This window comes from Chiloscyllium plagiosum, unplaced genomic scaffold (assembly GCF_037043375.1).
Source record: "Chiloscyllium plagiosum isolate Xiang-an unplaced genomic scaffold, Cpla_swu_hap1 HiC_scaffold_44, whole genome shotgun sequence".
Classification (NCBI taxonomy): domain Eukaryota; kingdom Metazoa; phylum Chordata; class Chondrichthyes; order Orectolobiformes; family Hemiscylliidae; genus Chiloscyllium; species Chiloscyllium plagiosum.
In genome coordinates this window covers 22,728,199-22,745,628 of record NW_028270182.1, presented here as the reverse complement: position 1 = coordinate 22,745,628, position 17,430 = coordinate 22,728,199, and the positions used below count along the sequence as shown (strand labels likewise).

The following is a 17,430-nucleotide window of genomic DNA, read 5'->3' as shown; positions in this document are numbered from 1 at the left end:
CGTATAGTACTAACCGAAACACAAAGTTGCTTGGTGAACAGTGATGTTTCATAGCAGCATCATGCACCTGCACTCCTAATGTAAGATGTGAGTTTACAGAATGTGGCCTGCAAGGTGCGTAGACCTGAGGTTAGATCAGATAGGTGCTAGAAAAGCACAGCAGGTCAGGCAGCATCCGAGGAGCAGGTAAATCGACGTTTCAGGCAAAAGCCCTTCATCAGGAAGTCCTTCAATCGACGCCTGGAGGAAGAACGCCCCATCCTCCGCCTCAGAACACCTCAACCCCAGGGCATCAACGTGGACCAACGGATGCCCTGGGGTTGAGGTGTTCTAAGGCGGAGGATGGGTCATTCTTCCTCCAGGCGTCGGGTGAAGGACTTCCTGATGAAGGGCTTTTGCCCGAAATGTCGATTTTCCTGCTCCTCGGATGCTGCCTGACCTGCTGTGCTTTTCCAGCACCACTCTGATCTAAACTCTGGTTTCCAGCATCTGCAGTCCTCATTTTTGCTTAGGTGCATAGACCTGCCAAATTACTGCATCTTCACATTTCTAAAATTGTTCCTTTTTCCATTTCTATATGTGCTCAGTCTCTGGAAGGTTCTCATGAACAGATTGCATCTTTTTCTCTTTGACGGCCTTGCCAGAGAACTGGCAGACAGGTATGTCACCCCACTGTTGGATAGCAAACAGAAGCAAGGACAATTTTCTTTGCTCGGTCTTTTTCTGTGTAGATGAATAGAACCTGAATTGGTGTTCAGAGGGGAAGAGAATTTCCTTTGGCAGACAGCAACAGGTGCTTAATGTGCCAGTCCTCCGGGTAATACCTAGAGCCAACTTTCTGACCTCCAATGTAAGCAGAAACATGCCTCGCCGAGCACCTACCCTCTGAACAATCATTGTCCCATCTCCATAGGTGTTGCTAGGTGTATCAGCTGCTGAAGGCTCCTCTTCATCATGCACCACCATTGTGTTTATGCTGTCTGTGTCACCATCTTTGTTACGGGTTGGTCTAAAAAACGAAGCCAAAAATTTGAAAAAATTTCAGAAGCAATAGAATTCCCTTTCAGCATCAATATTTCTGTCACTACTTTAGGACTTGGACTTCACCTACAGTGAAGGGGCTGTCATTATTAGAAAGTCATGGCTGTCATTTTTCAAGGCAAATCATATTACAAACATCTATCCTGTATTTCTTCTTTTATTCTTTATTCATGCATGGGATGTGGGTGACACTGCTAACAACAGCATTTGTTGCCCTTCCTAATTATTGCTGAATTGAAGGGCTTTGTTGATCATTTCTGAGATTAGTTAGGAGTCAATCACATTGCTGTGGATCTGCTGTCAAACACGGATTGTTTTCTCTGGAGTGACGGGGGGAGGAGGGGGGGGAGGGGTGGTGAGGGGAGACTTCACAAAAGTGCATAACATTATGACATTCACAAATAAGATTGACGGTCAGAATCTATTTCCCAGAGGTGAAATATCTTATACTAAAGGGCATGCATTTAAGGTGAGGGGAAAGGTCAAAGGAAATGTGAGGGACAAGATTTTTTTTCTCTCCCCCCCCCACACAGAGGGTGGTAGAAATCTGGAACGCACTGCCAAGGGTAGTGGTGCAGCCAAATAAGACAGGGGCGTGTAAGGGACTTTTCAATAATGAATATGCAGGGAATGGAGGGATATGGACTAAGGACGGGCAGAAGAGCTTACTTCAATTTGGCATCATGTTCAACACAATATCTTGGAAAAGGGTTCATTCCTGTGCTGTACTGTTCTATGTTCCCTGACTCCAGGTAAACAGACAGTAAATTTCTTTCCCTCAAGGAGCCATTAGTGAGCCAGGTAAGTTTTTATCCAAGGAACAGGAGAATCGACGTTTCGGGCATAAGCCCTTCCTGAAGAAGTGCTTATGCCCGAAACGTCGATTCTCCTGTTCCTTGGATGCTGCCTGACCTGCTGCACTTTTCCAGCAACACAATTTCAGCTCTGATCTCCAGCATCTGCAGCCCTCACTTTCTCCAGGTAAGTTTTTATGCTAATTGCTGATTGCTTCAGTAAGCATCAATGAAACTAGATTTCACTCCAAATTCCTTTTTAATTGATTAGTTGGAACCATTTATTAAATTTAAAGCATAGCACCTGCTATGGGCGATACTTGAACCCAGGTGCCAAGGCATTGTGGGTTACTGGTTGAGTGACATTACCATGGTGTCATCATTGCCCTGTTGTACACTGATAAACTGTATACAGAACAACCTTGGTTATCTGAACATTAATTAACCGAACAAGATCTCAAAGGCCCGTAAAAACATTATCCAAACAATCAGTTATCCGAACAATATACTTCCCCTCTGTCTCATTCAGATAATGAAGGTTGTTCAGTATGTGGAAGCTGGGAGGCTACTGTGCTCCCACAGCTCAATACTCTTGACTATGCTGGCAGATGTAGAATAGCCATTTAACTGAGGCACTAGACAGGACAAACACACAAACCTCTGGGAAGACAGAGTAAGAAATCGGGACTAGGTAATGATAACCTGAAGGCTACTTATTAAATTCACATCCATAGAATATAGAACACAGAACATTACAGGCTCTTCGGCCCTCGATGTTGCACCAGCCTGTGGAACTAATCTGAAGCCTATCTCACTGACACTATTCCATTTTCACCCATATGTCTATCCAATGACCATTTAAATGCCCTTAAAGTTGGCGAACCTATTACGGTTGCAGGCAGTGCGTTCCACGCTCCTACTACTCTCTGAGTAAAGAAACTACTTCTGACATCTGTCCTATCTCTATCACCCCTCAATTTAAAGCTACATCCCCTCGTGCTATCCATCACCATTTGAGGAAAAAGGCTCTCACGATCCACCTGATCAAACCCTCTGATTATCTTGTATGTCTCAATTAAGTCACCTCTCAACCTTCTTCTCAAAAGAAAACATCTTCATGTCCCTCAACCTTTCCTCATAAGACCTTCCCTCCGTACCAGGCAACACCCTAATAAATCTACTCTACACCCTATCAAAAGCTTCAACATCCTTCTTATAATACCAGAATATTGTACACAATATTCCAAGTGCAGCTGCACCAGAGTTTTGTACAGATGCAACATGACCTCATGGCTCTGAAACTCAACCCTTCTACCAATAAAAGCTAACACACCATATGCCTTCTTAACAACCCAATCAACCTGGGTGGCAACTTTCAGGGATCTATGTACATGGACAGAGAGATATCTCTGCTCATCTACACTACCAAGAATCTTACCATTAAGCCAGTACTCTTTATTCCTGTTGCTCCTTCCAAAGTGAATCACCTCACATTTTTCCACATTAAACTCCATTTGCCACCTCTCAGCCGAGCTCTGCAGCTTATCTATGTCCCTCTATAACCTGCAACATCCTTCAGCACTACCCACAACTCCATTTAGTGTCTTCTGCACGTTTACTAACCCATCCTCCTCCTCTTTCATCTAGGTCATTTCTAAAAATGACAAACATCAGTAACCCCAAAACAGATCCTTGCGGTACCCTACTAGTAACTCAACTCCAGGATGAACATTCTCCATCAACCATATACCGCCGCATTTTGTGAAGTAGCCTACCATGGGAACCTTATCAAATGCCTGACTGAAATAAGTGAATCTAAAGCGCTCTTTCCTCCTGCAGTACACGACTGACTAGGCATCCTTCTTTTGTTTCAGGTTAGTGTTGTTAGCTTTTACTGGTGTCTTGTTAGCAGTAGCTGGCTGTCTCACTCAGAAGTGACAATAGGTGGAAGCAGACAGTCATGATGCGGCTAACAAGAACAGCATGCATGATTGCACCTTGCCATTTACTTTGAAACAGTAGCTTGTTACTGGTCAGTGCTGCCATACTGACAAAGGAACAGCTTTCCTCATGCTGCCATAATGAGAGGCCTGGTCTCTTTTTACCGGTGAATGAGTCGTTCCTAAAGTGATGAGGCATGGGATTGAGGGCGATTTAGCGGTTTAGATCAGAAATTGACTAATTGTAAAAAGACAGAGGGTGGTGGCTGATGGCAAATGTTCTTCCTGGAGTTCAGTTACTAGTGGTGTACCACAAGGATCTGTTGTGGGGCCATTGCTGTTCGTCATTTTTATAAATGACCTGGATGAGGGCATAGAAGGAGGTTAGTAAATTTGCAGATGACACGAAGGTCAGTGGAGTTGTGGATAGTGCTGAAGGATGTTGCAGGTTACACAGGGACATAGATAAAATGCAGAGTTGGGCTGAGAGGTGGCAAATGGAGGTTAATGCAGAAAAGTGTGAGCTGATTCACTTTTGGAAGGTGCAACAGGAGTATGGGCTAATGGTTTCACAGCTTGGCCAAAGAGCCTGTACTGCACCATAACGTTCTATGAGGTAGCTGAGCTGCCCAGCCAGTTAGGTCCAGAGCACAGGAAGTACTCACCCTGATCTGGAGCCATCAGAGCTGGACAGATTCTCATCTTGATGCTCGTTGTCACCTTCTTCCTCCTCGTCATCACTGCTGCCAGAGTCCTCACTGGAAGACGAGTAGTCCATCACTTTAACTGGTGGTTTGGGCAGCTCGTCTGACCGGATCTCTTTCCCCAGGTTCAGCATGTCCTTTAGAAACACATTAAACTCTCTCAATCTGGCAAGATAATCCAGGTAAAACACAAGGTCTTTACAACAACCAGCCAGCCTACTTGTTCGGCTAACCTTCTAGAGTTCCCACACATCTGACAATATAGGCTTTTTGCTCTGATCATAGCAAGCTAACAAAGAATTACATGACTTCAAAACACTTGACAACAGACAAGCTCAAGTGAACCTTAACAGAAATTATACGTTCTCTATTGAGATCCCTTCATGAAACCGAGAAGAAATATTCCATGCTGATATGAAAGTTGACTTGTTACATGGGAGGATCACTCATCTGATTGCTTCTTTCATTCCACCCAGCAGCTACATATAGCTATTCCAATGTGAACACTATCAGCAGTTACAAGCTCACTATAAGATTCTTTTGCAACATTAAACTTGCTGTTAAGCCCAGAAATAATGTCTCTAACGCTCTCTCTGGTTTTATTCAGAGCATTAATTATTCGACTTGCAAGAAAGAATTTACTTATATTCGTGACCCCGCATACCCTCATCCAATTTACAATAAGATTTCGATATCCTCAGTCAATGCTTTCCATCTTATCAAGTTTGTACACCGTAAAGGTCATCTCTTAGTTATGCTCTCTCTCTGACCAAAAGGCCCAGATTTAACTTGTGTTTTGAGATAAATAACTGGGGAAAGACTGCCGGTCTTTGGGTTAACAGCAGGGGAGTGCAAATACTTGTAAAGCTTGTAGTTTCCATAACATCTCACAGCTCAGGCCTTTGACATGGTCAGCCATGAGGCTTTCCTCTGCAATATCCTCAATGCTCAGAAAATTCCTTTGTACCACAAAGATCAGAAGTGGACATGATATTCCTGTCATAGTGTAACCACAGCACTGTACTGTTTAATTCCTTTCTTGACCAGACACTAACATTTTGGCTTCTGGGATCAACAATGACTTTTGATTGACTGCAGCAAAGAAGCAGCCACAATAACCAAGACTCCCAGGTTTCTTTCACCATCACTCTGAGCTGCTTTGACCCCATCAATGCTGTTAGTATTGGTAAGTGTACGCATGTGAACAAGGAGAGAATTTCTATCAAGTTATAAAGCTGAACGTCAAACCAAAGCAAATACAATCCAACATATCCAACAAATGTCAGATGTAAAAGCGAGCTTACAGTAAAATATAGATTGACACTAACCTCACCTATTGCCCTCTTATAGCTCTGAGGAGTGGCAACGTTTTGAAGACAAAAAGGAAGAAGGCACAAAGTTATTTAAAAATAAATTGACATCACACATCATTAAACTAATTCAAATTCAATATTGCAGCCAGAACACGCTCAAAGTCATACCTAGAAGACAAAATGAATGGCAGGAGAGTTTCAGAAGAGAACAGAAAATCAAGTTTAGAATGACAGGATATACAGAGTGGCTTAAATTGCAACGTGGTCCAATTGCTTACATTCGACTGGAGGAGGATTTGCACTCTTCACACAACCTTGAGTATCTTTGTAGGTAAAGCAGATTGGATGCAGTGATTTAATTATGTGACAGAGCATATCAAAAACTGTTCAGGTACTAGGAGTGCAACTTGCTTCTGCACAGGGCTGGAGGAAGATAGAACTGGTAGATGAATCTGGGGCACGAGGTGCAACTCCAAATGTCAGCTTTCTGTGAAGTGAGAATCAGAGCAATTCATCTGTGATGACCTGGCTGAGGGCTGGCAAATGGATATTTCTTGCAAGGAGATCTCAAGTTGCAAAGGGCAGGAGTTTTGTGTTAATTTACAGAAAGGCTGTAGGTACACTGACCAGGTTTACATTTATTGCCCATCTCCAATTGGCCTGAATTACCACCTTGAACCACTGTAGTTCTTAGGGTGTAGAAATAACATTGTAGTAGTTCTAAGTCAGGAAGGTATGTGACCTAGAAAGGAACTTCCAATGGTGCTGTTCCCAGGCATCTGCTACCCTTCATCTTCTAGGTGTTTTGGCCTGCAATAATATTTCACACACTCTTATACTATTTAGTGGTGTCAGCTTCCCTCCCCTGGCTAAGATGAGAAGTAACTGAGTCACACAAACCAGAAAGGCCCTAAGTGAAAGCCAGCTGAAATAACTACAGGCATGATGAACCTCTTGTGTATGCACCAGTTGTTCATAATTATAAAAACAGGTGGATGCTACTCAACCTATCAAGCCTGTGCTATCATTCAATTTTACCTGGCTGACTTGTACTTGAACTCCATCGATCCATCTTGGTTCTGTCATACTCAATAAACCTGACCAAAGTAAGATGCATCAACTTCAATTCTGAATCCTTCAAATGCGCACCAGCTTTTTAGTAGGGCAAGAGATTGCCACAACCATGTGAAGAGCTGTTCAAGGTTTTGCTTGCTTATTCTGTACTTTCCCAAACTTAATCTTTTAATCATTGTAAAATATCTTGATTTGATCGATTTTCTCAAGTTGAAGACAAGTCATCGACTATTTTTGAAAAAGGTGTGTGTTATCTCTTGTGACTCTGCTAATCGAGGGACATGGTGAGTAACTTATACATATGTTTCAAAAGAAGGGGCAATAAAACATACGTCTCAAGCAAGGGGAGCAGCTTGGGCATTCAATCTGAAGATTACGCAAACAAAGACAGTAGCAAGAGTCAGTGATTAAGGTTGTTCAGAGTGCAGCTCAATTTAAGTCAATCAACTCAGTGGTAAGCTTATGGTTGATTACACTGACTGCAAGTAGACTTACTTTGCTTTTCACAGACAGTTCGCCGCATCATTACATTTGCAACAATGCATGTTACTTAACAATCAATAAGGAGGTATTTCAAACAGAATACTTGGCAAGTTCCTTTAGGAGGCTCTGCTATCACAGTGGGGAGGCACACAGGGCAGTTCCTAATTGTTTCACTTCATTTACAATCCAAGACACTTGAAGGGTGAGGAACCCATGTCAGGAAACAGAATACACTCCTGAATTGTTCAAGCTTCAGTGGACAATGTAATCTGGGCTACACTTAGAGCAATCTTCCTTCTCTTCTCTGGCTAAAAAAAAAACACAATGCGCTTTACAAAACTGTGATTATTTTACTCCTCCAATTTCCTGGACCACCAGTCTGATTCAGATTGCTGACTCAGCGACAATTCATGCCGAGTTGCATTGTGTTGGTTCTGACCACTCGACAGAATGGAGGATAGTCCCCTCACTTAGACTCCATCAGTGACATATGTCACTCCAGCAGCATTCACTGTGGCGTTTGCCAAATCTACAAATGTTTGAAATGCCCTCAATCAAAGGCTGCAGTAGGAATAAACCTGAGATCACAGGTTGAAGGGGTATTGATTGCTGCGCAATGCATACGTTTAGATGCTAGCCTAAATGCTAGGAAAATGAGACAAATAGCTGCAATTAATTATTTCAAGATGTACTGGCTGCTGCCACATTGGAAAACTTAGCCATTCATCTTTACACAGATCAATAATTAATGCCTCTCTTTGATGACACTGGTTGAGGGAGGAACACTGGAACAGGGGAGATGTGTTTTGTCATGGTCATAGGAGAGGGCAAGACCATACTTGAAGGATTATACCCCTGGTGATGTGGCACACCATAAGGACTGTCCAGGAGTATTTGCTTAATTAATGTGCTCAACTCCAACCTTCTGCCAGAAGTAGCAGTAATGGTGACTGAGCCATTCTAATGTATTTTTAAAAAGTCTACGTAAAACTAAATTTACAAACTCTCTCTCAGCACAGCAACAGGTTATTCAGTCCAATTGATCCATAGGGGAGGTGATGTTTCACATGAACCACCTTCCAGTCTCTAAAAAAGTATATTAAATTTTACATGCTATCTGTAAACTGTGCTTTAATATTGAATTGGGAGAATGTTAGGTAGATCCCACTTTACAAAGTTACAGTTTACAAATTCAGGTGACTAATTTGTTTTTCAAAAAAGCTGTAATGGTAAGTTAAAGCAACGAAGCAAAACAAAAATCCCAGCACTTAAGACAAAGGGGGAAAACAAAAATGAAGTCATTTTTCATTTAAGCAGAACACATCAAATGGACCACTTTGCTTAGTTTCCACAGAAGCACACATCCTGCCTTGTAAATTTGAGAACTGTCAGCGAAGAGTTTTCTGCATTGTAACAAAGTTTAAGGATATCCCGAGGGCTCCCTCTCATAAGCAACAATGTAGGATTTCTTCAAAAGGGAGGAATTGTTTCATGTTCTGAAAGCATGAATGAGAGGCTAACCTCCTAGAATTCCCAACGTTGGTAAAAAGCCAGAACATGGATGAACCGTAACTGAGCTCAGTCACTTTAGCATAGAGGGGACTGTCTTACAACTTCACAAAGTGACTGACCCACAATTTCAACCTCCTACATTATTAGTCAGTGTTCACACTTACTGCAGGTCTGCCGGGTCGTGAGGTAGTACGTATCTCCTCTGGCTTTCTGCGGTTTGTATCCTGAGAGAGGACTGGCGATCCTTCAGGCTTGGAGGAAGCTGGTGATGTGTGGGTGTGGGGATAGAAAGAAGGGAAAAAGAAAGTAGCAAGTTAACAACTGTAAGCTAACAAAGAGCACAAGTCAAGTTAAGGTCACCAATGTTTCGAATCTAAAGAAATAACCTCGAATCGAGCATTTATCTAGGTTTTAAGCATTCCTGACAATGTCACCTCTCAAATCAACCCACATTGTTAAACATATTGGGGTCAAAAACATCCAAATAATACAATGTCCGCATTGAAGACTACCTTTCATATCTTCTATGTGCCAAAGCCACTTAGTTCTGTTCAAAGTACAATTAGTATCACAATGTAAAAACATCATGTTCAGCCCAATTGAACAATGCTGTTAGTGCTTCATATGAGTGTTCTCTCTCTTGACTTCCCTCTCAAATTAACTTTCTTCTTCTTTCTCCACCATCTACTTATATAGCTTTCTTTTAAGCACTTTTTCCCCTCAACCATTCATTGTGACAGTATAGTCTTACCATTCATTAAATAAAGACAGCTCTCCCGATTCCTTGCTGGATTTATTCCTTGTAACCTACAATTACTCTAGGCATACAGGAAGAGCAAGAAAGGCTCACCGGGCCGACTCCTGGGATGATTCACTGGCATTTCGAAGAACAAGAGCGGATTTCATTGAAACATATAAAATTTTATCAAGGCCAGATCCAACGCAAGCATGATGTTCTCTCTGACTTTTGTAGGGGGGGGGGGGGGGGGGGGGGGAGGAGGTGGAATGATGTTTTGGTTCCAGAGCAAGAGATCATCATGCTTTCAGGATACAGGCTCAGCTATTTTGGACTGAGACGAGGTGAGATTCCTTGGCTCAACCAATGGTAAACCACATGTCACTATTTGAGAAAGGGACCTAGGTCCAATTCCCTTGAGTGACTATTTACATGGAGTTTGCACATTCTCCCCATGTCCACATTGGAAGGTGTTCCAGTTTCCTTCCATCTAATGTCCACATCTTTAGACTGTGAAGTGACCAAAAAAACAAATTGCCCCATAGTTTTCAGGGATGTGCAGGCTAGGTATGTTAACTATAGTAAATATGTAGTTATGGGGATTGGGTGGGATGCTTTTCAGACGGTTAGTGCAGACTCGATAGGCAAAATGGCCACTCTGTACGGTAGGGATTCTATGATTCTAAGGCCATCAAGGAGTACAGGCAGAAAGCAAGGCAGAACCTGTGTTATGAAGTTGTTACATGTGTTCTATGTACTGTACCTTTAAGGGAGTCAATGCTGTTCCAAATTTAGAGATGACAAGTACCTGTGTATGTGACTAGATGATAGTCCCAGAGTGTACTGGAAAATTGAAAGTATGTAACATTTGGATGGGAAATGGATACTTGAGTTTTGGTTGCTGTTTTGACAACAATTCAAATGTGATATAAAATGTGGACATTTTGAAAATTGATCAGAGCAACTGCTGTAAAGAAAGAACGTGCAAAGCTAATTGCCCATCTAACACCTTGCTCTCCAATAGATTAGGGAAGCATTCTCGGTCAACGGTATGAAACATCCTTGCAGTAAAAAGAAAGCCAACGACCCAGGGAAATCAGTAGCCAGAAGAAGAGGGACACAGAAGACAACTGTGTGGCTTTGAAATTAAGTTGATGTATTTCTATTAAGTGGAACAGCATATTGTTACAGTTGGAGGCAGATAGGCAACAGTTAAGGGAAAGGGGCTTTAGAGTTGCGAATGGTTTAATTTATATTTTTTGAGTTAAAAATGAATTGATGTTATTTTCTTTAAATAGTGGGAGTTGGGAGTTCTCTGTCACTCATTTTAACAAATTACTAGGCAAGGTGAGTTTTTCTGGGTGTTTGGTATAATTAACAGAGGGTTCACCTCAATGTCGTAATACCTGTGAATGATGGAGCAGGTTTAATTGGCTGACTGGCCTACTGCTGCTTTTTATATAGACGTCAGCTGAGGAGTTGACCTTTGCAGCCTTGAAAAATCCCTCCAAGAACAATGAAGGTGGATTTACATGCCAAGTATGAACTTGGCAAAGGAACAGTTGGTTTTTGTGCAGAAGTTAGCTTTCCCTAACTACCATCAGTTGAGGAAGAGTCACCAGACCCAAAACGTTAACTCTGATCTCTCGCCACAGATGCTGCCAGACGTTTTCGAGCAATTCCTCTTTTGTAATTAAAGGGTGTCGTCTTAAACACAGCAATGGCTGACTCTTGAATCAAGGATAAGTAATAAATGCTGGCCTAGCCAGTGATGATGTTATCTGTGAATGAATGAATTTACAAATAAACTGGGTTACCCTTATGCTGTGATCTATGGTATGATCCCTCATTTTGATATTTTGCACAAGTAAAAATATTTTCTCTGCATCTACCCAAAAGCCTTTCACAATCTACGAGTAGAACAAAGCTCGATAGGCAGACAACTCTGTCTAGGAAAACCTGTCTCAGGGCAATCTGAATGCAAGTTGGGATGAGTCAAAGATGGACAGTGGAGGCTAATAGATAGGACCCTGCATATTGATCATTATTTTCCATCTTGTGCAGTGCTCAGTGTTCTCTGCCCATCAACAATTATCTGCAATTTCTCCAGACTCAATCCATTTTCAGCAGTGCCTTGGAGCACTGCCAGGGTATACCTCAATGTATTTTGACCAGAGTCTAGACATTTTTAGATGATTTTACACAATTACAGCTATTGGTAAAAGATTGAATATTTTAGAGCTTTTCACTTTGTGCAAGACTTTGAGGTGACCTTAAGAATAGTGCCAACTTGATGTGACAACTTACGAGCCAGATTCCAATTTAGAGGCACTTAAGGACTCTGCAGTATATCGAATATGCAATGGTGCAAATCTGCAAGCAAAAAGCCATAACCAGCTTAAAATTTTGCTCCTAACTATAGATTAGATTACCGACAGTATGGAAACAGGCCCTTCCGCCCAACAAGTCCACACTGACCCTCCGAAGACCCATTCCCCTACCCTATATTTACCCCTGACTAATGCACCTCACTTACACATCCCTGAACACTATAGGCAATTTAGCATGGCCAATTCACTGAACCTGCACATCTTTGACTGTGGGAGGAAACCGGAGCACCTGGAAGAAACCCACACAGACACGGGGAGAATATGCAAACTCCACACAGACAGTGGCCCAAGGTTGGAATCGAATCCAGGTCTCTGGCGTTGTGAGCCACCGTGCTGCCCCCAAATCTGTTTTCTAAACAGTACTTCAAATCAACCTACTTACTTGTAATTCTGTTGCGTTCCATGGAACCAGTCCCAAATATCCGATGGGGGCCAATCAATGGGAGACTCTCTGCCCTTTCCCATCCTGGTTCAATCCTGCGTAGATCTGGATTGCTGTAAGTGAAATAGGACATCCAAGTTAGGAGGCCATTTGACTGACACAATGTCCCATAGCAGCATAACTGGCTCAAGGTTTCACTTTAGTAAATGATTAAACGGTGCACAAAACAGCCATTCAGGAAACACATAATACAGAAATGGCAGTTTGCAACTGTACCGTTAGGTTTGAAGTTTTGGGTGCGTCCCTGACAAGAACTTAAAATCCAATCAGCCAGCAAATAAAAACAGAGATAAATGCATAACACCTTTCCCAACCTCATTGAACCCCAATATTCTTCACAGTCCAGTTATCAGGTACAACTGAAGTGCCACCACCAATGTGACAGGAAAAAAACTCAACCAGTTTACACACAAAGGCCCCATAAATAGCAATAAACTAACATCCTGGTCACATTTGTTATAAAAACACAGTGGGATCAGTTATAAGTGGGGAGCTGAAGGAGAGAAACGAAAGTTCAGGGTCAAAAAAAAAACTAGGAGCAACAGTAAGTTGGCCATTCAGGCCTCTGCTCCATAAAAATAATATGTTTGGGTTCCAAATTCCCTATTACCATTCACCCCAATTGTTTTTTTTTAAAAAGCTCCCCTGCCTAACAAAATTCAATAACTCCCACCTCCACCACCTTCTGATACAGAGTTCCAAACTCTCAAACCTCAAAAAAAAATTCTCATCTCTGACCTAAAGGGTTAACCCCTAAGTTTAAAACATTGTGCCTTCCCTCTGGACATACACACAGGACTAACAGCCTTTCCACATCCAACTTGTCAGGACCATCTTACATTTCAATCAAATCTCTCCCTAGCTCTTCTAAATCCTAGCCAACAAGCCCAAGTGTCAAATCTTTACTCATTAGATCTGTTCATTCCAACTATCAATCTAGTAAACCTTCTCTGAACTCCCTCAAACACACTGCTTTTGCGAGGAGACTAAAGCTGTTTACAGTATCTGAGATGAGATCATATCAATGCTCTGTGTAACTGGACCATAGCATACATAAGTTTAGAGTCAATTTCTCTCATAATAAGGAACAACATCTCATTAGCATTCTTGATTCCATGCTGTAGATCATACTAACCTTATGATAGTTATACAGGAGAACACTCGGATTCCTCTGCACCTTGGAATTCTGCAATTGCTCACTTTTTAAATAATATTACTTTTCCTGCCAAAATGAACAACCTCCTATTTTCCCATAATCAATGTAATGTGGCATTATCAGATCAACCGTGACCTTACTGACTGGCAGAGCAGACTCAATGGGACAAGTGGGCTACTCCTGCACTCAGTTGTACGTTTGTATAATATTGACCAAAGCATTGCTCTCCTTTGGAACATTGGTCAGAAAAGTTTACTGAAAAACAACAATGCTCATGAACTTATTCTAAACATGTGACACATCCACTTCTTTATCAGTAAAATAAAGGAAGACTTGATCGGCTATTTTACAGGTAGTGAGAATCAGAGAAGAGCCTAGAGGTGAAGGGAATTGCACAGAGCAGCTACGTAACACCACCCTCAAACTGTTTCCACTCTAGAATCTGCTCCAGGACATGTTGAAGAAACTATGTACTGACAAAGGACGACACTCACAATGCAAGAATACAGGAATAAGAAAGCTTAGCCAAATCTGAGCAGAGACAGATTTCCTACACTGCGTTTGGGCAAACCAGCTCCCATCTTTTTTCTTTAAAGGCTGACAGCATTGTGGGTCATGTCAGCATTCATTGTTCCTCCCAAATTGCCATTGAGAATGCTTTAGTGAGCCATGTTGACCATGACAATCCATGGCATTCAAACACATCTGCTGCCCTCATTTTTCTAGGGGGTAGAGATACAGGTTTGGTAGGTGCTGTTCAAGGAGTCTTGGTGACTTGCTAAAGCACACCTTGTATAAGATGCACAATGCTGCCACTGTACGTCAGCAATGGAGGGAGTGAATGCTAACATGCTGGATGGGGTGATCAAACAGGTGAGACTGTGAAGTTACCATTGGTGGGAGAAATTACAGAATTTGGATAAAATTCTCCAACAGAAAAATTGTACAAGTGAGCTAAGGTCGAGGTAAGAGGAATATCTCAGACAAGATGGATTTAGTGCGACTTACGCAAAGTCAATGAGGTGACACTAAGAGTGATTTGGGTAACGCACAAAGGGTTCTGGCCACTATTGTAGCTATTGGATCATGGTGACTGAACAACTAGAATTCTAATCTTATCAAACAAAGCTTCCAGATTTTACTCTTAAAAGTGGCATTTTACAATTCATTCACTTCCTCATGAAGACCATAAATCAGTGGCCTTGAGCGACACATTAGTTTCATGGCTTGCTGCGTATTTCAATAGACAATAGACAAAAGGTGCAGGAGTAGGCCATTCTGCCCTTCGAGCCTGCACCACCATTCAATATGATCATGGCTGATCATCCTTAATCAGTATCCTGTTCCTGCCTTATCTCTATAACCCTTGATTCCACTATTCTTGAGAGCTCTTTCCAACTCTTTCTTAAATGAATCCAGAGACTGGGCCTCCACTGCCCTCTGGGGCAGAGCATTCCACACAGCCACAACTCTCTGGGTGAAGAAGTTTCTCTTCATCTCTGTCCTAAATGGTCTATGCTGTATTTTTAAGCTGTGTCCTCTGGTTCGGGACTCATCCATCAGCGGAAACATGTTTCCTGCCTCCAGAGTGTCCAATCCTTTAATAATCTTATGTCTCAATCAGATCCCCTCTCAGTCTTCTAAACTCAAGGGTATACAAACCCAGTCGCTCCAGCCTTTCAGTGTAAGGTAATCCCGCCATTCCAGGAATTGACCTCATGAACCTACGCTGCACTCCCTCAATAGCCAGAATGTCTTTCCTCAAATTTGAAGACCAGAACTGCACACAGTACTCCAGGTGTGGTCTCACCAGGGCCCTGTACAGCTGCAGAAGAACCTCTTTGCTTCTACACTCAATCCCTCTTGTTATGAAGGCCAGCATGCTATTAGCCTTCTTCACTACCTGCTGTACCTGCATGCTTACCTTCATTGACTGGTGTACAAGAACTCCCAGATCTCTCTGTACTGCCCCTTTACCTAAATTGATTCCATTTAGGTAGTAATCTGCCTTCCTGTTCTTGCCACCAAAATGGATAACCATACATTTATCCACATTAAACTGCATCTGCCATGGATCTGACCACTCACCTAACCTGTCCAGGTCACCCGGAAATCTCCTAACATCCTCCTCACATTTCACCCTGCCACCCAACTTAGTTTCATCACAAATTTGCTAATGTTATTACTAATACCATCTTCTATATTATTAACATATATTGTAAAAAGCTGCGGTCCCAGCACTGATCCCTGCGGTACCCTACTGGTCACTGCCTGCCATTCCGAAATGTGTCGTAATTTCATCCTTTATAATAGACTCCAGCATCTTTCCCACCACTGAGGTCAGACTAACTGGTCTATAATTTCCTGCTTTTTCTCTCCCACCTTTCTTAAAAAGTGGTACAACATTAGCCACCCTCCAATCCGCAGGAACTGATCCCAAATCTATCGAACTCTGGAAAATAATCACCAACGAATCCACGATTTCTCGAGCCACCTCCTTCAGTACCCTGGGATGTAGACCATCAGGCCCCAAAGACTTATCAACCTTCAGACCCAACAGTCTCTCCAACACCAATTCCTGTCAAATATAAATTCCCTTAAGTTCAGGTCCTTCAGCCACTATTACCTCAGGGAGATAGCTTGTGTCTTCCCCAGTGAACACAGATCTGAAGTACCAATTCAATTCTTCTGCCATTTCTTTGTTCACTGTAATATATTCTCCTGTTTCTGACTTCAAGGGTCCAAGTTTAGTCTTAACCATTTTTTTGCCTTTCACATACCTAAAAGAGCTTTTACTATCCTCCTTTATATTTTTGGCCTGTTTACCTTCGTACCTCATTTCTTCTCTGCGTATTTCCTTCTTAGTAATCCTCTGTTGTTCTTTAAAAGCTTCCCAGTCCTCAGTTTTCCCACTTATCTTTGCTATGTTATACTTTTTCTCTTTTATATGTTCCTTAACTTCCCTCGTCAGCCACGGCCATCCATGCCTTCTCCTAGGATCTTTCTTCCTTTTTGGAATGAACTGATCCTGCATCTTCTGCATTATACACAGAAATATCGCCATTGTTCCTCCACTGTCATCCCTGCTAAGGTATTGCACCACTGAACTTTGGCCAGCTCCTCCCTCATAGCTCCACTGTTCCCTTTATTCAACAGAACATTGTCACTTCCAATTGTATCCTCCCCCTCTCAAATTGCAGATTGAAGCTTATTGTATCTTCTCTGTTTCACTTACGCTTGATTTATCACTAGGTTGTCTGCCCTTTAAACCTGGAGGAATTGAAGAGAACAAGGAGACAAGAGAGTGTTAAATGGTTTTTATTACCTTGCACGCGGTGCCTGTCCTGGTCGATTTATCAGTGCACTACTGCTGTTCAGTGCTGTAGCTATGGAGGTCGTTCTTTGAGGAACCTTCAGCCAAAAAGAAACAATCTGTTCATGTTTAATTTCAATAGCAAATTTATTCTGAACAAAATATGAAGTTAGGCTGCAAGACTTCATTTTCAAGTCATGCTTCATGTATCAATTCCCTATTGGAAGGCCATTGTGACCTGGCATTTGTGGTGAATACTGTTGTATTTAAAAAATAAGCATTGTGATTAGATTAGATTACTTACAGTGTGGAAACAGGCCATTCGGCCCAACAAGTCCACACCGACCCACCGAAGCGTTATCCACCCAGACCCATTCCCCTACATTTACCCCTTCACCTAACACTACGGGCAATTTAGTATGGCCAATTCACCTAACCTGCACATTTTTGGATTGTGGGAGGAAACCGGAGCACCAGAGGAAACCCACGCAGACACGGGGAGAATGTGCAAACTCCACACAGACAGTCACCT

General features: G+C 42.2%; 1 protein-coding gene across 5 annotated transcripts in view; it reads right to left on the bottom strand.

Moving 5' to 3' along the window:
- The window catches only part of LOC122548353 (misshapen-like kinase 1), a 309,681-nt gene that overhangs the window by 45,753 nt on the left and 246,498 nt on the right, over window positions 1-17,430 (bottom strand). For 3 of the 5 annotated variants that reach the window (XM_043686889.2, XM_043686894.2, XM_043686891.2), the window contains 6 exons: window positions 16,911-16,996; window positions 12,370-12,482; window positions 9,026-9,123; window positions 5,808-5,831; window positions 4,441-4,616; window positions 883-1,009 (listed from right to left, as the gene is read on the bottom strand). In XM_043686889.2, coding sequence (XP_043542824.2) covers window positions 883-1,009; window positions 4,441-4,616; window positions 5,808-5,831; window positions 9,026-9,123; window positions 12,370-12,482; window positions 16,911-16,996 — 624 coding nt within the window. The remainder of the gene's footprint in view (window positions 1-882; window positions 1,010-4,440; window positions 4,617-5,807; window positions 5,832-9,025; window positions 9,124-12,369; window positions 12,483-16,910; window positions 16,997-17,430) is intronic. The other 2 variants (XM_043686890.2, XM_043686892.2) reach the window with 1 other exon arrangement.